A 24,401-nucleotide genomic window follows, 5' to 3' on the forward strand; every position below is an offset into this window, starting at 1 on the left:
ACCAAACTCAGTACATAAATACAGCACCATAACCAAGCTCAGTACATAAAGATGGTACCAAAAACAAGTTCAGCACGCAAATACAGTACTAGGACCAAGCTCACTACAACTGGACAAGGGAATCCAAGTAGAATAAATAATGATATCCAATGACTCACAGGTGACGTCTTCTATGATTGGAGTCGTTCTCTCTGCCCAGACATGATTTCCATAACGACTTCTCAGAGACCTGGTTGTAGAGACTTTCCCCCACACTATAAACACCAGCTGAGCCTGCTCTCCTATGCAGGGACCCTGCACCACTTCCCGCATGACACACTGCTTAACATTATTCCCTGTACTCTCCCTTCTCTCCTGCCATTGGCTGGCAGTTAATGAATCATAAGCTGCCTGCTGATAGACGACTAGCAGAGGCAGTACTGGCTGTGCCAGCACTGCGGAGCATTACAGTGGCGGCCACAGGAAGAGTTAGGAGGAGGAGGAGACAACCTAGTTACGTACTGTACACTGTCCCCTCTTCTCACTCAATGGGCAGGACGAACTTTTGTCATCAGTTTCTGTAAGTAGTCGTCGGGCCGAGCCCAGTAGTTGCTGGGCCGGACTGGACCACTGCTTTTCCCTTTTCCCCGGTTCAGTGATTCGGCTGTGATATCAACAACTGATTTGGCCAAACCAGATCAAACCGGCTGGATCCCATCCCTGGTGCCATGGATGCAGCCATGTGGTCCTGCTCAAATTTACATAGACGCCTCTTGTATTTCCTAGTGCATATGTTAGATGCCATAAGTTAAAGGGGTTTTACTGGTGATAAACACAATTAAGAACGAGTAATCATCTTTTATATACAACGATCAGTCATAACATTAAAACCACCTGCCTAATACTGTGTAGGTCCCCCTTGTGCAATCAAAACAGTTCTGACTCATTGAGGCTTGGACTCCACAAGACCTCTGAAGGTGTCCTGTATTTTCTGGCACCATGACATTAGCAGCAGATAAATTGCAAGGTGGGACCTCCATGGATTGGACTTATTTTTACAGCACATACCACAGATGCTTAATCGGATTGAGATTTGGGGAATTTGGAGGCCGTCAATGCCTTGAACTCTTTATGTTTCCAAAACCATTCCGGAATCATTTATGCAGTGTGACCGGGTGCATTATCCTGCTGAAAGAGGCCACTGCCATTAGGGAATCCTGTTGCCATAAATGGGTGTACTTGTCTGCATCAATTTTTAGGTAAGTGGTACGCGTCAAAGTAACATCCACATGAATGCCAGAACCCAAGGTTTCCCAAAAGAATATTGCCAGAGCATCACACTGCCTATGCCGGATTGCCTTATTCCCATAGTGCATCTCTTCCCCAGGTAAGGCACACTCCCCCAGCCGTCCACATGATGTACAAGGAAACATGATTGATCAGACCAGACCACATTCTGCCATTGCTCCATTGTTCAGTCCTGATGCTCATGTGCCGATTTGTAGGCACTTTTGGCAGAGTAAAGAGGTCAGAATGGGAACTCTATGCAGCCCCAAACGCAGCGAGCTGTGATGCACTGTGTATTCTGACAGCTTTCTATCTTAGCCAGCCTTAACTTTCCTAGCAATTTGTTCTACATAAGTCTTTTGCTCCCCACACTCATCTATGAGCCTTGGGTGCCCATTACCCTGTTGCCGATTTACCGGTTGTCCTTCCTTGGACCACTTTTGGTAAGCACTAACCACTGCATAACTGGAACACACCACAAGACCTGCCGTTTTGGAGATGCTCTGACCCAGTCGCTAGCCATCACAATAAGTCGCTCAGATCTTTATGCTTTTCAATTTTTCCTGCTTCCAACACATCAACTTCAAGAACTGACTGTAATTTGCTGCCTAATATATCCCACCCCTTGACAGGAACCATCGTAATGAGATTATCAATGTTATTCACTTCACCTGTCAGTGGCTTTAATGTTATGGCTGAACAGTGCATAATGGTGTGACAGCACAGAATACTAAAAAGAGAAGGCAGCACTCTGGTGGTTACTAGAGTTACCATAGTTGTTATACAAAGGTCACCACGCATTAGATTACTATTTTATACAGACCACATTTCATTGGTTAGTATCATCTGTAGAGAAACACTTTGTTCACAAGTTGTGTGCTAAGATTTCTCCATAGTAGACATAATTACGAAAGCAAAAGCAAAATTCCAAGTCTCATTTCAGCCATGGGTATACCCGTAATAATTTAGTACCAGTCATCAGCTGGTATCTGAATGTAACATACATGAACATTAGTTAAAAGGATAGATATTAAGGTTTAAAGAGGACCTTTCATCTCCCCTGACACGTCTATTTGATTCCCTATGAAATAACAATTCTGGATCATATCTTAAAACTTTGCGTTGTGCCGTTCCTCTGATATTCCTCCTAAAAATGTCGGAATAAATTGATGACTGAGTGTTACCATTCCTCTTGTCAAAGGGGCGTGTCCCTACACAGTCTCACTCTGTCAGCACTGATTGGATCGTGTCAGTCTACGTAGGGACACACCCACAACTGGTAACACCCAGTTGTCAATATATTAAAAAAATTCTACATGGAATAACAGAGGAACGGCACAACATACAGTTCTAAGAAAATATGTTCCAGAATTGTTATATCATGGGGAATACAGGTGTTTACTAAAACAGTCATGTCAGGAGAGGTGACTGGTGCTCATTAAAGGGTTATTCCCATCTCATTAATCATACTTCATATATTAAGTAATGCATATACTATCATTTCTTTAAATACCAATTTTCCAAAATGTGCTGTCTTGGCTGCGTCCCTTTGATACGGCTACTACTAGGGTTCTGCTGCAGCGGTTGCACTTGTGCAGCTACATTCCTGTCATCTCCTATATTTTGGCGGGGTTTTGGGAGTGCACATTGCTGGGACATGCGCTACAGCTTCCGACCACCTCTCTTCAGCTCTATTGAGATGAATAGGATGGCTCCCGCACATGCACAGTAGCTGGCGATCTGTACTCGGAACCTGGCCGCATTTCTGAGCCGTTATGCAGGTCATTCTGTATTATTACTGCCGCTGCTACTATTCATAGTAAATAGCAGTATCGGGAGAGCGCAAACAGCAGCAAGTAAAGCGCAGTGCAGCTGCTAAAAGATCACATGAGCACGGGTATCAGTCCTGCATGCAAAATGGAGGAAGAGTGAGAATAAAATGCTGAGAAGCAGAGACAGAAGTGGCTTGAGTCACAAAAAAAATGAGTTGGACAGCATATATAAGATTTTAATGCTATTTATGACTATATTTACTGCAGAATGGAGTTGTTAATACACCTTAAGGACTTAAACTGTCTCTGTGCAAAACCAATACACTGTGTATTGTATAGAACAAAATTTAGGGGGTGGTGCATGACACAGAATTTTCTTCTCGCTGCTCTGTAAATTTGCGTTATTTACTGCTCACTCAGGCCCTGCACTGGACATACAATTACAAATACTCCTTTAAGTGGTGACTGCATTTTGCATAGAGAAACCTCACAAGTGATAGAAAGATAGACAGACATAGAAAGATAGATAGATAGATAGATAGATAGATAGATAGATAGATAGATAGATAGATAGATAGATAGATAGATAGATAGATAGATAGATAGATAGATAGATAGATAGATAGATAGATAGATAGATAGACAGACAGACAGACAGACAGACAGACAGACAGACAGACAGACAGACAGACAGACAGATAGATAGATAGATAGATAGATAGATAGATAGATAGATAGATAGATAGATAGATAGATAGATAGATAGAGAGAGAGAGAGATTAGATAGATAGATAGATAGATAGATAGATAGATAGATAGATAGATAGATAGATAGATAGATAGATAGATAGATAGATAGATAGATAGATAGATAGAGAGAGATTAGATAGATAGATAGATAGATAGATAGATAGATAGATAGATAGATAGATAGATAGATAGATAGATAGATAGATAGATAGATAGATAGATAGATAGATAGATGATAGATAATCAAAAATAAAAATGTCAACACAGTAGAGTAAGTGATGAAGCAAGTGGACTTTATTCACCTCTGCACAATTGAATATTACGGCAGAGCAGGAAACTAACCGTTCCCTGCTGTGCCATTCACTCCTCCTGGAGCAGAATACTCGGCCAGGGGGTTGCTGACGCTATGGCCTGGGATTCCACTCCTGGAGAAGCCCCTGATGTCACTATCCATATATGGATAGGGACATCAGGGGCTCCTCTAGAGAGCCCCAATTGTGCTATGTACATGGAGGGGGGTGTAGTGCTATCTACAGGAGGGTGTGTGTGGCACTATCTACAAGGGGGGGTGTAACACTATCTACAGGGGGCTGTGTGGCACTATCTACAGGGGGGCTGTGCAGCACTATCTACAAGAGGAAGCTGTTCATTATTTCACCATATAGTCTCATTAGCTTCAGTTATACAATCTGTTTTAGTCAGGCACTGACCACTTTAATTTGTTTTCTTTTAAATTATTGTTATGGTAACTCCCTTATAGAACTATATTGCTTGTAAAATGTACAAATGGTTTTATGCTCAAGTTACATAAAAAAAAAAAAAGGTGAAAAAAATACATCTCATTGATTGGTAGAGAAAGCAAACATGGTGAGGGGGAAGGAGATGTTGGGAAAGAAGTTGGGGGAGGGGCGGCGCCAAACTGAATCTTTGTCCCGGGTGCTGGAGAACCTAGCTACTACTGTAGTGCTACCATGTTTTGCTATTTTTTGCATTACGATTAGATATTGGATCCGTCTCCAAGGACTTGATATATAGACAGACAGAGATAGATAGATAGATAGATAGATAGATAGATAGATAGATAGATAGATAGATAGATAGATAGATAGATAGATAGATAGATAGATAGATAGATAGATAGATAGATAGATAGATAGATAGATAGATAGATAGATAGATAGATAGAATTTAGTTTGTTCTATTTTGTAATCTGACTTTAATCCAGCAAACTGTATCCCATCTTGCCTACGTTCATTGGCTACAGCGTAAATCAACTGAAAGCAACATGTCAGAAACACTACCTTATAGTAATTATAGCAAAGGTGAACGTAACTGGCTGAACTTAAATCACACTGAAATTTTGTAACAGTATTCCAGGAGATAAATCTTCTGAGATGACACATCGCCCATGCGTTCCTTATAGGTCCCCAGGGCAATGAGGGATTAGGATTAAGGTCAGATCATAATCCCCCCCCCCCCCCCCAAAATCTGCTGCAAAAGAATTAGAGTAAAATCTTCTAGACACTGAAAGATGCAGAACAGAAATACATCTTAAGAAAATGCTGCAGTTTATCTGTAAATAGGATTTTGCCTGCCATTAAATACTGTGCAGTAAGTGTATACTTTCTATGAAAGACTACAATATGCTAATGTGACGGCAGATTGGTGTACATCTGTGTGTGAATGCACATATATTTATTTATAGAGGAGCAGAGGACAATGTGGGTACACAAATTTATATGTTCTCAGAGAATCTTCTTCACTAGAACAAAACATACTGTCACCTGGTCACAGAACATTATAATATCTGAACATCCCATTCCATCCTCCATCAAATTGTGTCACTACAGAAAATTAATGTAACATTTCCTGGCCTTCGTTTAAACTTTTCCAATTACTTAAATTATTTTTAATTGCCAATAAAATAACAAAAAAACACAAAATTGCTTACCACATGGGACAAATGATCCATTAGTTTTTTCATTATTTAGGTGCAAGTTATACTTTGGCTTCAATGAATCAGCTCTCTCCGTCCAGTGCAAGAAATATGGTTTCCTAAAAAAGCTATATTGGCCAGCGAAAAAATTATCTAAGGTCTCAGTGGTCACCTGGTCTTTGCATTTTACAAAGTGAGGGATCACTCTGGAGTTAGTTTTTTCTTAAAAAGAGCCTGTCACGTAACCAATTATATCAAACTGCCAGCAGTTACCTTAAAGGGGACCTATGATTCTGAAAATGCAGTCCAATCTACAGGCAGCATGTCATAGAGCAGGAGGAGCTGAGCAGATTAATGTAGAGTTTTGTAGGAAAGATTCAGTATAACCTATAATTTATTGATCTAAACCTCTGCACATTCCGAGTTTAGGAGTCCAGTGGGCGGTCCTACTCAGTGATTGACAGCTATCTCTGCGTGCACACTCAAACAGAGAAGTCTGTCAATCACTAAGAGGTCCGACTGGACTCCTACTCCGCTCAGCTCCTCCTGCTCTATGACACACTCCCTGTAGATTGACAGGTTACCTTTATTCCTTCCTGACTTCTGAGACATTACTTTTTTTTCTTGAGAGTGCGCCCATTCCTCTGCTATGATTCCTGTTAGTTTTGGCCCCCAATATGTAAATGAATTAATAAATTGAGAATTAGGAGGTCTCCATAGTCCAATGTCAAGGGGGCATGTAGAGCTGAGTCACTCTGTTTGGTCAATGAGGACAGTGTCAGAACGACTCCAGCAGCGTGATCTCACAAGATCACTCTATCTGCTGTAGCAGCTTCTGTGGCTTCTGTGAGAACTGCGTCCCCTCTCCGCCACCTTCTGATAGCAACACAGAGGGGATCAAGGAGCCAGGACAGACGACACAAGCAGAAGCAGCTCCCGAACGCCTTATGTGTCTGATAGATGAAGTAACCCAAACCCCGCCTAGCCGATTGAAGCGACCGCCACATCCTGGGGTAGAATGAATGGAGAGATGGCCAGGCATGTGAGCGTCTCTCTCTCTCTCTTTTGATTCTTATAGGAGTTACGGAAACAGCCAAGCTTGTTTAGTGGGACAGGTGTCGGAAGACTACCAATCTGGAGATAGGTGCGGGTACCAGAGCCGGGACGTACATCTATCAGACATTATGGCATATCCCATCTCAGGTGGCAATAACCCTTAAATGTAGGCTGTCAGCTAAACATATATATATATATATATATATATATATATATATATATATATATATACATATTATTATTTTTTGGGGGGATGTGACAGGTCCCCTTTATCTTGTACAAGTGTGAGAGTTTTTATAATAGTAGCATTGCGGTATCCATGATCTAGTTGGCTATTTAAAAACAACTGGCATTTTAATTTATAGCCACTACTGTGGTTGGAGTTAGGGATGGGGTAAAAATGGGGGTTACCCAGAAATATTAACTGTTATGGTGTGCGCAGCACTTTCTACTAAAGCCCTCCCCTTATGGGTTACCATATAGTATCCAAATACTACAATTATATAGTGTACAAATAACAACACCCAATTAATAAACTAGAGAACAAAGCTGGATCCTATGTAGCTGTGTTTTCAAAGCTTTGGACATCAAGTCTGGGATCGGGAGAAGAAGCTGTGAGTGAAAAGACCATCAAGGCATTCAGTAATGACAGGTAATGCACACAGGTTGCACACCTTTAGGCCTCATTTACACGAGCGTGTGCGTTTTGCGCACGCAAAAAACGGGGCGTTTGCGTGCGCAAAAGGCACTTACCAGCTCAGTGTGTCAGCCCTGTATGATGCGCGGCTGCTTGATTTTCGCGCAGCCGCGATCATGATGACACTCCGTTTGGATGTTTGTAAACAGAAAAGCACGTGGTGCTTTTCTGTTTTCATTCATCCTTTTAACAGCTGTGGCGCGAATCACGCAGTTTGCACGGAAGTGCTTCCGTGCGGCATGCGTGGTTTTCACGCACCCATTGACTTTAATGGGTGCGTGATGCGCGAACAGCGCACAAAGATAGGACATGTCGTGAGTTTTTTTCAGCGGACTCACGCTGAGAAAAACTCACGGACTGTCTGCATGCCCCCATAGACTAACATAGGTGCGTACGACACGCGGGAAAAGCACGCGCGTCGCACGCATGTATATCACGCTCGTGTAAACGAGCCCTTAAAGTGAATGTATCCCCTATTTTTTTTCTACTAATTAAAACCAGGTACTGATGCATTTTCTTCTTTTCTTGTTTATTTTTATTTTTTTATTTTAGATTTTTTTTAATTATATTTTCTGTAAATGATTATGGGGGCAGTAATATTACCTGACCTGCTGTCAACAGCATTTAGAGATATGCTTTACAGCAGTCATATGGACAATAGGAACCTGTAGACTGGAGATGTTCATTGACTTCTATGGGAGACTGTTCTAGGCATGCTCTGTGACCTGTGCAGGGGAAGAGGAGGGGAGCTGTGTCAATCACCTATTATGAATGGTAGATCCTGTGTTATCATATAGAGATGCTACTTTTCATTGTAATCCTGCCTATGATGGTAATGAAATGACTGCTGAGAAGTGATCTCTACAGAACAGGAAGTGTGTCCCCCCTATTGTGAAGCTCAGTGGCCAGAGGGAAAACTGCAAGATCTTAGGAATATTTTTTTATGCAATGTTAAATACTTCAGTGTCAAAAAAGACAAAAAGTATTATAGGTATGATACCTTTATTGGCTAACCAAAAAAATCATGTTTGCAACCTTCTAGAGCACACAGGCTCCTTCTTCAGGCAGGTTTACAAATAAAAAGAAAAGAGCACAACATTTAAAGAGGTTACACAAAGACAATTTGTACATGAGGTAAGGGGCGTAACTAGAAAAGACTGGGCCCTATAGCAAACTTTTGACTGGGCCCTCCCTCCCCTGAGTGCCACACACAGCCCCCTCCTTGTAGATTGTGCCCCCCTGTAGATTCTGCCACACAGCGCCCCTTGTAGATAGTGCCCCCCGTAGATAGTGCCATACAGCCCCCCTGTAGATTGTGCTATACAGCCCCACTGTAGATAGTGTCACGTCCACTTGTAGATAGCACCCCTGCCTCCCCCTTGTAGATAGTGCCATACAGCCCCCCCTGTAGATATTGCCATACAGCCCCCTGTAGATAGTGCCATACACCCTCAGGTAAATAGTGCCATACAACACCCCTGTAAATAGAGCCATACAGCCCCCTCCTGTAGATAGTATCATACAGACCCCCCTCCTATAGATAGCGCCATACAGCTCCCTCCTGGAGATAGCACCATACAGCCCCCCTCCTGTAGATAGGACAATACAGCCCCCCCTCCTGTAGACAGCGCCACACAGCCCCCTTGTAGATAGCGCCATACAGCCCCAACTCCCAGTGGCGGATTAAGTGTACCATGGACCCTGGGCTGTTGACACAACTTGGGCCCCCTACTTCCCCCTCACATGCAATCCAACCCCCCCAACCTGCTGACACTGTACCTGTCAGTGCCACTGACCTGATGGATACAGGTTTTAGCACTAGATACAGCTGCTCCGTATTCAGGATATAAAGCAGCTGTATCTCAAAAAGTAAAAATCATTTTTAATAAAAAGGTATTTAGAAAGTTGCACCAAACACACTGATACACTGTTTTATTAAAGACAAAGTAATAAATAATAACAATAATAATAATAAAAAAATTGTAACACCTCTCTTTAAAATGTAACTACATTTTTAAAAAACATTTGACATGTCATACTGATATGTCAGAACTTTTAATCGGTTGGGGGTCCGAGCACTGAGACCCCCACTGATCGCTAAAGTGAAGCGGCAGAAGCGCACGATTGAATGCTGCGCCACTTCGTTTCTGATCACCATTCCTCGGAGTGGTGTACGTCCGTACACATCTTGCTCGGCTTTCTGAGAAAAGCAGATCAGAAAGGAAGCGGCACAGCGGTCACCTGAGCGCTTCTGCCACTTTGTTCTAGCGATCATGGGGGTCTCACTGTTCGGACCCCCACCGATCAAAACTTCTGACATTTCACTATGACATGTCAGAAGTTTTTTATAAGTTTAGTTACACTTTAAAGGGGAAATTTATGACATATCCTGTGGATCCTGTCAGATAGATGTCAGTGCAACCTCTGGGACCCGCACCTATCTCTAGAACCGCGCCCCCTAAACCCTGTTCTACCTCTTTCTGCTCTCGATGCCTCCCGGCCACTTCCTGACTTCATGGACTTTCCATAACTTTCATTCAGTTCTATGGGACTTATGGAAACAGTGTAGCTCAGCAAGCTACGCTGTTTCCGTAACTCCCGAACATGTAATCAGGATGGGGCCGGGAGGCAGCGAGAGCAGAAACAGGTAGTAAGGGGATTAGGGGGCCCCGTTCTAGAGATAGGTGCGGGTCCCAGAGGTGGGGCCTACATCTAGCTGACATTTATGACAAATTCTGTGGATATGTCATAAATTTCTCTCATGGGAAAACTGAGGGCTGTATGGGGGAGATTATATTGCAAGGGGAGGTCAGGTTGTTTGACTGACTGCTGAGGGCTCTATAGGGGGGTCTGAGTGTCTGATCCTGACATCTCTGGGGTGGGGGAGATAGCCCTCCCATAGAGCCCTCAGCAGTTAGTCGCTCAGATCCCCCTATAGAGCCACCAGCAGTCAGTCAGACAATCTGACCTCCCCTTGCAATATATTAGTAACTACTGAGGGCTCTATGGGAATGGGGGGGGATTATACTGAATGTGGGGGGTCTAACCATCTAAGTGACTGCAGAGGACTCTATGAAGAGGGGAATAATCCCCCTCATCCCCCATAGAGCCCTCAGTATTTCAGTATTTACTATACAGCAGGGGGGGTTGAGTGTCTAACTGACTTCTGAGTGTCTATGGGGAGAAATTATGATCACCCATAGAGCCCCCTGCAGTGAGTTAGACGCTCAACCCCCCCCTGCTGTATAATTGATCCCCGCTTAGCGTCTGCCGTCAGTCAACTGTTGCTTGGGGCAGGAGGCGAATAGCAGACTAACCTTCCTCATCACTCAACCACCGCCCTGCTCTTCTGTTCCTCACTGGCGGTATGTGCAGCGTCAAGGAGGGGCGTATTCTACCACGACTAGCAGACGCACGTCTGCTAGTCCTATCCAGCCCCTGCTATTGCAGTCCCTCCCCCTCCTTCCCATCAACAGCCCCTGGCGGCTCTATTCCGTCCCAGTCCGCCCCTCCCTCCCTATCAGCAGCGGCCATTAGCGGCACTAGCACGCTGCATAGCTGCATGATACTCTGAAGTGATTTTTAAAATTATTGCCCGGTTCGGGCGGCCATGGGCCCCCTGGGATCCTTGGGCCCTGGGCGGCCGCCTGAACCGCCCATATGATAATCCGCTACTGGGTGTAACTCTATGCCTGACTGTGGCTGGCAATGTTATAGGGCATTGTGGACTGGCATATAGTTGCGTAAATGGTATTTTAATAGTGGCATCTAAAAAGGGGTACCATCAGGTAATGTGCCATACTGTTCTGCTTTCTATTGCTTTAATGCTTATCAAGGGATTTACCAAAAGATTGCGCAAAAGACACATACAGCTCAAATTTGTTCCTAAATTACTACTTTCCTGCAATAGAGTTCATTATAAAACCATTTACACACTAAATGAGTCCTGCCTGAAAGTCGAAGGAACCCTATACTCCCAGGAGCCCCATATCTTTTCTGCTTGGCACAATATTCTTGCTGTACCAAGGGTAGCCAGCGCCTTGATCAAGAAACAGGCAGCTACCCAGGACAGAGTGCAACTAATGGGCATTAGACTTATTTCCTGCAGCTAAAAGGTAGAGATTCAGGTAATTGATATTTAAAAAATGCACTATTTTTTTTTTATTAAAATAGTTCAAAAAGGGAAAGAAAATTATATTTATAAATAATATTTTCATGATGCTAAGAGGTAGTTCGTTTTAGAATAAACATTACAAATAAGTTAAGTGAGTCAAGTAAAATGAAATGTTTCCCCATATCATTCCTTGAAAGTATTTTCTCAGTATGGCTTGAAAGTACTGATAATCTTTGGAGAACAATATCTATTATATCATTCATCTCATTCAGTTTATAAGCATGCATCTGGAGGACAAGTTCTGATCTGATGGAGTGTTGTACATGGACTAAAGATAACAATTGTTATTCCAATAATAAACAATGCAGTATTTATTGGTTGGCCTTTTAAATGAAACATAATAAAGCAAATGAGTAACATAGAGAATTGGAGTTACAGATCAGAAACACAACCCTTTGGCCAATCCAGGCCAAATTATGACAGGAGTCACGGTTTGGAAGGCAGGAGCCACTGTCTTCTCCCTTAGTAGCCTCTAGAAGACAATACCTCTGCAATTCACCAATTTGTTTTCTCACAGATGGGCCCTATAGTTGTATGTGTTGTGTTTATGCACTATGTTGATATATATATAGGAATCGAAACGGGGTATTGTATATAAGTGAAATGTCTATGGGGACAAGATATAGGAATATACATAGGCAGCGGTCAGGGAACATGTCTGTACGACCTAGTGGAAATTATAAGAATATTAGAAGTCACTAAGAAGTCACTAAGATGTTCTGCGGCTCTCCCTTCTCCTTTCAAAGTAACTGGACTGTTTATCATGAACTGCTGCAGAATATCTTTGAATCCCCTTAGAAAAGAGAAGGGTGAGTTCCCCTTTCCTCTTTAGACCATGTTCAGACGTGGCGGAATTTTTCCGCTGCAAATGTTGGTGCATATTCGGGGCAATTACGCAACGAATCAGCACCAACATTTGCATATTTGAAAGGTAATTCAGACGCTGCAGATATCACAGCGAACTTGCAACAGATTTCAGTTTTTGCATTGCAAAGGCTGTAATCTGCAGTGAAATTCCGCAGCTTCTCCGCAACATAATGAGCATGCTGCGGAGGGGAAATTCTGTACCGCAGCCTGATTTCCGCACAGTTATTTTCTGCAACGTCTGAACTAAGTTTCCTAAAAATGTATAGAAAGAAATTAAAAAAATGGCTGCTGCAGAATTACACCGCGGACTGTCCACAGCGGAATTCAACAGCAATTCCGACACGTCTGAATGTGCCCTAAGAGATGAGAAATGGCGGAGCAAGGAGAATGTGGAAAGCAGGCTGCACTCCTGACAGCAGAAACTCCTGATAATATTGGAGATATACACAAGCACAGTTTTTCTGTTTAGAACCTTAGTAATAATAATAATAATAATAATAATAATAATAATAATAATAATAATAATAAAAATATATATTATTTCCACAGAAAATGATCTATTTTTCCGGGTAAATCCCTGATGCCAGACCACTGGTATATATATTGCATTATATTCCTATTGCAACAGGTTTACTATAATCCAATAGTGAGTACTAGGACTGGGCACCATTACTGAACCATGTGATCAAATCATTGCTATTAGGGGAAAGAAGAAAGTGAAGCTAAATTATGTTGCAGTACTGCTAAATTATTTCCATATTTACCTATAAATTAGAATACTAATCTATCAATCTATCTATTTCACTTTTAACTCTTCATATAATATATATTTGTCTATCTTTATATTATTTATCTATGTAATTTTTAACTATCTATATCATATCTATCTTATGTCTTTCAGTCAAAAATTCTATTTATCTATATATCATATCCATTAGTTTGTCTATATATCTAGCTAATATTTATCTATATCCTATCTACTGTATATATATATATATATATATATATATATATATATATATATATCTATCATACGTACATCATATCTAGTTGTCAATCATCTCTATCTATCTATCTATCTATCTATCTAATACTATATATGTCCCCTTTTTATAACTCCTTCTCTTGCATACTATTAAAAAATTATTTCAAAACAACAATAAAAAAAAGCAATATAGATTATATTGCATGTAAAAAGAATATGTTTCTTTGGGTGTGAAATAATCATAGTTATGTATGGTTTTCTATCTGACTACAAGTATTTCTACTGAGTTCAATTATATACATTATATTATACTAATATTCCTGTCATTGTCCTTAACATCAAGCAACAATCAAGGCATCCTATAATAGACATTGATCAAAAAATATTGCAGCAATGTCAAATCTAGACTAAGACACAGAGAAAAATAATATCAGAACAAATCATGTGTAAAGGTGCCTCAATATACTGTATGTGTATATCTATTATTATTATTATTATTATTATTATTATTATAAATCACGTTTATTTAACATGTATCTAATTATATGTATATCATTATCATCAGGATATTATATATAATAATAGGGTAGTACTATGCTGTATAGAATATGTGCTTTTATTGTGCTTTTATAAGGAGATAGAATAGATTATATTATAAACTCAGAAAATCATATGTAACCGTAGATGCTTTAATGATATCAATTTCTGTGTTATCTCTGTCTGTATTGTGACAGTACAAAAGTTATACATGCAGCCTGTGTTGTGAAGAATAGAGATTGTAGGTTGGTGTGTGTACAGAAAAAAATTAAAAAATAAAATAAATATATATATATATATATATATATATATACACACACACACACACACACACACACACACACAGCAGGACTACTTATGCTTGTATACTGTAAAGTAGTATCACAAATATAAAGTATATAGTCAGTCAATACATGGCTGTTGGTGATACAGGACGCACACTGCATGTATACAGCCAGGAATACTGCACTGGAATACTAATACGATCAGCTAATGAACCAGGGTAGATGTGAGATTTACAGACGTCCATTAATCTCTGTCTATACGTAAATAAATATATAAATGACATCTATCTATCTATCTATCTATCTATCTATCTATCTATCTATCTATCTATTTTTTCCTCTATCTATCTCATATCTATCTATAATATATCTCATATCTATCTATCTATCTATCTATCTATCTATCTATCTATCTATCTATCTATCTATCTATCTATCTATCTATCTATCTATCTATCTATCTATCTATCTCATATATATTTATTTATCTAATTTAAACAATGCAATAAACCAACATTGCTAACTGCATTGCAGCGTGTGGACACTATGTGCTAGTATGTGTATAGTATGTGTATATAGATACATATGTTTTTGTGTGAATGCATAGTACTCTACATGTTAACATGTGAATTATCATACAGTATTGGCCTGTGCTTGGTATTTAGTTTAGTTTCTATGGCTCTTTACATGTGCAATGTCATAGAGAGCTGAATCCCTTCTGTAATAATGCCGTCTGAATATAATCCACTGTGTTGTGTAGTCCCTGGTGTAGTGAAGACTCATAATATATCCATGAATTGTACCGGAGAACAATTTATGTGGCTGCCCAGGGCACTACTGCCAGTGACTGATGGATGTCCCGGGGTCTAGAGGGCACTGGCCATGTGTAATATTCAGGAGCATCATCTACTGTACAAGGAGAGAAATCTGCATTTCTGAACAAAGCTCCTTCTAATTATCATAAAATGAACTGCTGCTGCCTGGTAAATATTACACCTTATATTGACTACAGTCGCAGCATCACAGAAATATAAACAGCACATGGATGGATAGATAGATAGATAGATAGATAGATAGATAGATAGATAGATAGATAGATAGATAGATAGATAGATAGATAGATAGATAGATAGATAGATAGATAGATAGATAGATAGATAGATAGATAGATAGATAGATAGATACATTTACCGCATAAATAACTAAACCATTAGTAGTGAGATGACATGGGGTATAAATCAATGGCTTGTAATTTCTATATAAGACTGATAGACAGAACTGTGCAATCATACATAGTGTACAGGAGACAGAGACTGATTGAAGTTTGGGTACATAAAAAAAGAAAACGAATATTTCTGTGACTGACATTTGCTCAGGATATTAGATGGTTTGATTTTCTATAGCTTCTCCAATAATATAGAAAACAAACCATTAGATAAATAGAGGCATTTACAAAATAGAGAACAACAGAAATATTAATGAATAGAGAAGGTAATGGCTGCACTATTGATTAAATCAAACGACAGATCGATTAATGGGCTAACTAACTATTCCACATATGGAGAGATAATAATTAGTTAAATTAGAAAATGAGACATACTTAGGAAAATAACAAACACCAGTCAGTCTTTTATTTATATTATTATTTATTTATACCGTTTGTGTTTCTAAATGTATATACAAAGGTGGGTGTCATCCTGTATTGTTTCTGCCTAGCTATTGAATATATAAATACATTGTCCCTGGATCTAGTGTCTATTCATCACACATCAGCGATGAATAAAATAAATTAAAGCGATACTAGTACAAAATATCAGCATATATACAAATATGATTAAGAAGTCCTCTATCTATCTATCTATCTATCTATCTATCTATCTATCTATCTATCTATCTATCTATCTATCTATCTATCTATCTATCTATCTATCGAGAGGCATATATGCATACGTGTATACACATCTGCATATATTTAGATTGCTATAGAAAAGCAGCAGTAATAAAGACGAATAAACCATGTAAAACATATTTACTTTCAAGGAGAGTTAGAAGAAAATAATATGTATCCGAAACTAGCAGCAGAGCAACGAGCTATGTACCAAACATATTTTTCTAAATATAGCAATAAGTCTATGTATGTGTTATATATATATACACACGTGTGTGTGTGTGTGTGTGTGTGTGTGTGTGTGTGTGTGTGTGTGTGTGTGTGTGTGTGTGTGTGTGTATGTATGTATATATATATATATATATATAAACTTTGGTTGTTACTGCGTGAGAGTACTGTATATATGAGCGTGTTTGTTTGTTCGTATATATATATATATATATATACATATATATATATATATATATATATATATATGTATACATATATGTGTGTGTGTGTGTGTGTGTGTGTGTATGTGCGTGTACGAGAATACATGTGTAGAATATGATGTGTGTATAAAGTGTATTTGACTATGTACTTGACTTTAGTACTCGTGTCGGGTTTTGTGTATTTCGATATAGAAGAGATAAAAAAAGTAAAATCACAATATGAGACTAATGGTACATATTCACAAGGAGGAATGGAAAAACAGAGAGGAACAGGCTATGTGCTATATGTGATCTATGTGATATATGAGAGCAGCTCCCTGCACTTCACCTCCGGGTTAATATCAATGGAAATAGGAGAGAAAATTATATCAGGACTCCAGAAACTAATTTCCACCCAGATAAAGCTATAGATAAAAAGATCAACATTTGTCAGAAAGTTTTCACTGGAGAAGAGAAGACAACTCAACTCCCCCAGATCACTGCACTTATTTACTGCTCATTATCACTACTACAGGGCGGACAGTGGTTAATGAGGGGTTAAATCATACAGTTACATCACGTTTTAACACCAGGATGATTCTTTCCATTCAAATGAGATACTGTACATACATAAAGAGACTATCCACAGTATATTACATGGTGTACACTCACTGTCAGTAGTGACGAGAAGATTCACTTTTATTTTCTCTTATGATGTACTCATTTCTTTGATTCATAATTTTTTTCTATTTCCTCATTTATTATCGTTTACTTTTATTTTACTATATTATTCCCTTTTTTTATAATTTATTTTTCTAGATTCTATTATTTTCCTGAATGTTCTTATTTATTTTCATTAAACCCTAACTAGTATCATGCATTATTATTGTTGTTATTATTATGTATTATTTATTATTTCCTAACTTTCATTAGTTTTTCCTGTTTTAGTTATTCTATTTTTTGATGGATCATTAATTATTTTTTCGTTTTTGCTGTTATTATTTCTTATTCCCAATTTTGTATTTATTTATTGATTGCAACTATTTCCTAACTTTTACTTTCTTCGCATTATTTATTTATATGATTCCCTAATATTCTACATTTGTATCATTTGCTTTTATAATCAATCACTTTACGATTAATGTTTTTATTTTCTATTTACATTATAACTGAACAGAAACACACATCTAGTGCAAAATATACTACTTTAACCAATTTGCATACACATAAAATAAAACATTCTCACCTAAACCCAATGCTGCCAGTTTTCTTATCTTAACACAACTAGAATAATAAATAATATTGTTTCACCGATACAAAACACTATACATTTAATATTTTGCTCCTCTTCACTATGAAACGAAACATGTTTTTATTATTATTTATTGTTATTGGTTTGATGGAAGTTGTGTTCATTTAATACCAGAAATGCTGGATGTTAAGTTACATAAAGACTGGAGATGTCAATACGATGTTTTATATAGTTAGAGTCACAGTACAGAAGGTAGAAAATGTTTACTTCTTCAATAAATTGGCATAAAGTAAAGAGCAATTTAAAAAAAACTATCTATCTATCTATCTATCTATCTATCTATCTATCTATCTATCTATCTATCTATCTATCTATCTATCTATCTATCTATCTATCTATCTATCTATCTATCTATCTATCTATCTATCTATCTATCTAATCTATCTATCTCGTATTTATATAGCCTTTCAGTCCAGTCCACAACCCCTGTACAGACATTATCATTAATATAATTGATCACTGTGATTGTGTAAGGGATTATGAGAGTTGTAATTCTGCAAGTTAAAACTATGACTGACTTACTTCCAACACTATACCAGGTAGTGAGTGACTACAAATAACAAAACACCAGATCCAGCTCTGGGATGTAATTCTCTAGATTGCTTCATAAAACATCCTTATTCCTAAATAATGCTTCTATTACTCCAGTTATTGTGAGGATACAAATAGGCACAATTCAATTACACCAACGAGTTCTGCTCTGAAGGACAATAGACATTATTGTCAACACCTCCACTTAACCCTCTTCAGAAGACCCTGTGGAGACCATTCAATCCCTGACCTCACTCAATAAATCTGATGCCCACTGTCACTACTACTGTATACAAGGCAGGACATCCCATAGTCTATGGGTGATATCGTTCTAGCGGAGCCACTTTATAATATATGTGTCATATGGAAAATCCATCCCATCAAGACCATTGTATATTCTGTATCTTACTTATACATTTTATTGCCATCAGGACTATCTTATATTTTATATTCCAGTTTATCTAGAATGTTTCATTTTATCAGTATTCTATTATATGGGTTATATAGAAACTTCAATCCCATCCTTAAGGTCCTTTATTCTATGAGTTAGATAGAAACTTCCATTCCATCGTATTATGCTATTTTATGTGGTTATATTCAAACTTTCATTCCATCATTAATATCCCATAGTATATGAGTGATATAGAAACTTTCATTCCACCAGTATAATCCTATATTCTATAGATTATATAAAAACGTAATTTCCATCATTATTACCCTATAGCATATGGGATATATAGAAATTTCCATTCTATAAGTACTATCCTATATTATATTTGTAATATAGAAACTTCCATTACATCATTAATATCATATAGTATATGGGTTACATGGAAACTTTCATTTAATCAGTATTATCCTATATTCTATAGGTTATATAGAAGCGTCCATTCCATCATTAATATCCTATATTATATGGGTTATTTATAGACTACCATTCCATCAGTAATTTCCCATATTATATGGGTTATATAGAAACGTCCTTTCCATCAGTAGTATCCTATATTTTATAGGTTATATAGAAAGGTCCATTTAATCATTAGTATCCTATAGTATATGGGTTATGTGGAAACTTTCATTTCATCATTAATATACTATTGTATATGGCTCATAAAAACTTCTATTCCACCAGTACAATCCTATATTTTATGGGTTATTTATAAACTTCTATTCCATCAGCATTATCCTATATTTTTTGGTGTTAAGGAAACTTCCATTCCACCAGTACTACCCATTATAGTAATGTTCATATAGAAACTTTAATTGCAATGGTCATTCTAGTTAACAACATCCTATATTCCACTCCTATATTGCTGTGATCACTGTGGGATGGAGCTGCAGAACAGTGCAGGATGCAGCAGGTGAGAGGTGATGATCAGGAAAGTTTGCAATAAACTTTTGGGGGATAGGACCTGGGGGATATGAAGGAAGACCCTTACTATAATCCCTATCAGATAGAAAGGGCTGAGTTATATTTACGTGACCTCCAGCACCCCCTGACCCCTACACTAGATCCTACATCTCATTACAGAGGAGGAAGGGGTGTAAGGTATCTGCAAGCTGCATCCCATCCTGGCCCCATTATGCTGTACATCCCACTCCCTGCAGCATCCCAGCCCTCCATACTGCCAGAATTCTTTATTATTAAATCAATGAATGAGGAATAAAATGCCTTACGTTGCATTGGCAGCCCAAGAATTTCTGGAAGCCCCTTGACAGATGCATCCGTGGCCAGCGCTGCTGAGCTTTGCATCATTTTATGGAGACGTCGCTGTAGAAATAGCAGATGAAACGAAATAAAAGGTAATAATATAACGGGACGTGGAGGAAGAAGAGGAGGCTGCGCTGTCAGGAATCAGTGCATGGGGGACCAGGTCTGGTGAGGCAGGCATGAATGCTGCTGACAGGTGGCTGCCTGGGATGGAGCTGTGGGCCTGGCCGGGCTCTCTCCTCCTGGAGCTGCTGTCCCGGGTTAGTCAGTGGGTTCCAGGCTGAGTGATGCTGCAGCAGTTCCAGCCTGAGTGCTGCTTACACCCCAGCCAGTTTGATTCATTCACACTGCAGGAGCTGCCGTGACGTCACTGCCCACCGGGTTACCACACCCCATAGCCAATCAGTATCAAATGGGCGAGTCTAGTCGTACCGTAACTCTCTACCAAGGAGAGGCGTGGTTTACATTTGAACAGGCGTGGCCAGTTTTGTAGCCACACCCCCACGGGATACAAGTGCAGCAGGTGTCTCTGCTGATAACTCCTCTTCTCCTCCGCTCAGATCCTTGTGCACTTGAGTCAGGCTAAAAAGTGACAGCCCATCTGCTCTGCAATCCCACTGCTGGCTAATGCTCACTCGCAGCACTAGAGTGCAATGGGAGGGAAATGGTTAAACCTGATGTGCTGGCAAACCCAGGAAGAATGGCTGAGTTCACACATAAGTGTCCAATGACTGGAGCAGATAATAGTTATTGTACGATATCGGTGGGATTTATGATACAATATAATCGGATGCAACCAGATTAAATTTATCATCTCCTTAGAACAGTTTATTGGAGAAGCAGTGAAGTAATAAATGATCGTTACTTGTAATTTTGCGGTTTTGCAATCTCTAGAGATTATGGTCAGCAATAGACTATATTCAACTGCACAGTGTCTCTTTAAGTGTATGTTCACATCATGCAGTAGATTTGTTGCAGACATTTCTGCGATTAAAACTTTTTCATATATCTGAATGGGGTTGTTCCTGCAGCATGCACCTCATTCAGATCCACAGGAAAGTTGCAGAAATGTTTCAACAAATCTGCCATGTACAATGGAAATGAAGGGGTTACAGCTTCTATTCTGACCAATCTAGGTGGAAGGTCTGATGTCCTTAAATTCTCACATGTGCTGGAAATGTGATACATGACTTCAGTCCATAAGGCCATATAGTTCTCATACAGATAATGTGTGTCTATGATTACTACCAGTCGGAATATCGATTGAATTCATGCAATTTTTTTTCTCAGCCATTACAATGGCAGTAAAAGACACAATCTCATTTGCCGTTTGTGGGAAAGTTGGGTGACAGCTATTATTAGGGCACGTTCAGACGTGGCAGAATATATACGCTGCAAATGTTGGTGCAGATTTGGGACAATTACGCAACGAATCTGCACCAACATTTGCATATTTGACAGGTAATTCAGATGTTGCAGATATCACAGCGGACTTGCCACAGATTTCAGTTTCTGCATTGCGAAGGCTGAAATCCGCAGTGAAATTCCGCTTCTTCTCCGTAAGGGCGGGTTCACACATAGCGGAATTTCACTTAAATTCCGCTGCGGACACTCCGCAGCGTTAATCCGCAGCGGAGCCGTTTCTCCATTGACTTTCACTTTAATTTAGCAGTGTTCGTTTACACGATGCGTACAATTCCGCTGCGGAGCATAGGCTGCGGAGCGGAATTTGTTGTCCGCAGCATGCTCTGTCTGTTGCGGAGCAGTGGCGGACTGGTTGCGGACTCATGGCGGAATTTCTCCATTGACTTCAATGGAGAGTCAAAATTCCGCAATGAAGTCCGCAGATCTTATGTGTGCTGCGGAGCGTATTGGTTTTACTACCATGACATTTCTTCATTCTGGCTGGACCTATGTATTTCTAGGTCTACAGCCAGACTGAGGAAGTCAATGGGGCTCCCGTAATGACAGGAGCGTTGCTAGGAGACGTCTGTAAATAGTCACTGTCCAGGGTGCTGAAAGAGTTACGCGATCGGCAGTAACTGTTTCTGCACCCGGGACAGTGACTACCGATCTCAATATACATGTATCTGTAAAAAAACATATAAGTTCATACTTACCGAGAACTCCCTGCGTCTGTCTCCAGTCCGGCCTCCCAGGATGACGTTTCAGTGTAAGTGACGGCTGCAGCCAATCACAGGCCAAGCACAGGCTGCAGCGGTCACATGGACTGGAGCGTCATCCAGGGAGGTCGGGCCGGATGCCGAAAGAAGGACGCGTCACCAAGACAACGGGCGGTAAGTATGAATTTCTTTGACTTTCACTAGGGAAAGTGCTGTCCCTTCTCTCTATCCTGCACTGAATAGGGAGAAGAGAAGCACTTTTCCTGCAGTCCGCAGCGGCCAGTCCGCATCAATTTTCTGCACATTTTGTGCAGATCCGCTGCAGAATCTGCAACGCAGATTCTGTGCGGCATTGATGCGGACAGTTGCGGAGGAATTCCGCCATGTGTGGTCATGCCCTAATGGAAAGAGTATACTGCGGAGGGAAAAATCTGCACCGCAGCCTAATTTCCGCAAAGTAATTTTCTGCAACGTCTGAACTAACTTTCCTAAAAATGTATAGAAAGAAATTCAAAAAACGGCCGCTGGAGAATTCCACTGCGGACTGTCCGCAGCGGAATTCAACAGCAATTCCGCCACGTCTGAATGTGCCCTTACTGCCATTCCAATGCCCACAAGGGCTGTCACTATCTCACTACCTACTGAATTGCAAATAGGCGACTGACAACCTATGTGTGACCTGTCAGTTTGTTATCTGTTTAGCAGGATTTACACATGCAGTTTTTTGTTACTTTTTTTATGTAGCTTATTTCTTAGCCAAACACAAGACATGAGTGGATTGTAAAAGTAGGAAAAATATAAGAAAAGCCTTATACATCTATTCTCTTTTGTATTTACTCCAGTGTTTGGGTGAAAATATTGCACCGAGAACTGTAAGGCTGGATTCACACGAGGTCTTTACGTCCGTAATTGACGGACGTATTTCGTCCGCAAGTCCTGGACCGAACGCAGTGCAGGGAGCTGGGCTCCTAGCATCATAGTTATGTACGACGCTAGGAGTCCCTGCCTCGCTGCCGGACAACTGTCCCATACTGTAATCATGTTTTCAGTACCGGACAGTTGTCCGACAGTGAGGCAGGGACTCCTAGCATCGTACATAAGTATGATGCTAGGAGCCCGGCTCCCTGCACTGCGTTCGGTCCGGGACTTTACGGACGTAATGACCTCGTGTGAATTCAGCCTATCTGTGAAGGCAGCCTTATAGGGCTGGGTTCACACAGGTTTTTTTTAAGCATTTAAAGCCAGGGCTCCATAGCGTCACATCCCCCTTGATGTGTTACGCTGCGATCTATAAGCACCGTTTGTTGGCAGTGGTTAACTGTAATGTGATTTCTGAGATAAACAATGTTGTATTTTTGCAGGTATTGCAGAAATCTCAGCTGCATCACATCACTTATACACATGATGTAATTTGTTCCCATTGCATGTGATATTACATTTTTGTGAAACACCAGGGAGCCTAATATGCCACAAATGCTTAATGAGTGCAGGTCCCAACTATCAGGAGAACAAGGGTCCCATGACCCCGTACACGGATTCAAAGCAGTCGCTTAATTGAAATCAATGCAGAGGTGGCAACGCGTGCGCATGGCCCCATCGTTTGAAGTGTATGGGAGTTATGTAAAGCAGAGTTTGGCTCTTTGTATAAGAGAGAGAGAGAGAGAGAGAGAGATATCATAATGTGCACTAGGAACCTCACTATTGTAAGTAGATTCAGTAGTAATGCATATTTATTTATATATAGTGTTTACGTGTAGTTGCCGTTTTTCTATATAAGATAGATAGATGGATAGATCGCTAGTGGTTTGAGAGACCTTGAGAGATTTAGGGGTTAATACCTAATATCTTTGGTGGTCTATGTTGGTGAAGGAGTTAATGGTAATATCTATGCTTTTCTAGGGTGGTTATGGGTTAATGCCTAATATCCCAAGAGGTCTAGGTCTGGTTAGAGGTAATATCTAATATTCCTGGTAGTTTTGAATGGTGAAGAAGTTAATGGTATTGTTTGATCTATAGCAGTACGGGGGTAATGTGTATATGATATTGTTTTATCTAAACTAAATGGCTCTAAAATCCAGTGCAGATTCATGTCATAATATATC

General features: G+C 39.8%; 1 protein-coding gene across 1 annotated transcript in view; it reads right to left on the reverse strand.

Annotated features, from left to right (window-relative positions):
- LHX4 (LIM homeobox 4) overlaps positions 1-20,374 on the reverse strand; it is a 47,806-nt gene extending 27,432 nt beyond the window's left edge. The window contains exon 1 of the mRNA XM_075832165.1: positions 20,143-20,374. Coding sequence (XP_075688280.1) covers positions 20,143-20,221 — 79 coding nt within the window. The 5' untranslated portion in view covers positions 20,222-20,374. The remainder of the gene's footprint in view (positions 1-20,142) is intronic.
- Between the last annotated feature and the right edge of the window lie 4,027 nt (positions 20,375-24,401).

The sequence above is a fragment of the Rhinoderma darwinii genome, chromosome 7, assembly GCF_050947455.1.
Source record: "Rhinoderma darwinii isolate aRhiDar2 chromosome 7, aRhiDar2.hap1, whole genome shotgun sequence".
NCBI classification, from domain to species: domain Eukaryota; kingdom Metazoa; phylum Chordata; class Amphibia; order Anura; family Rhinodermatidae; genus Rhinoderma; species Rhinoderma darwinii.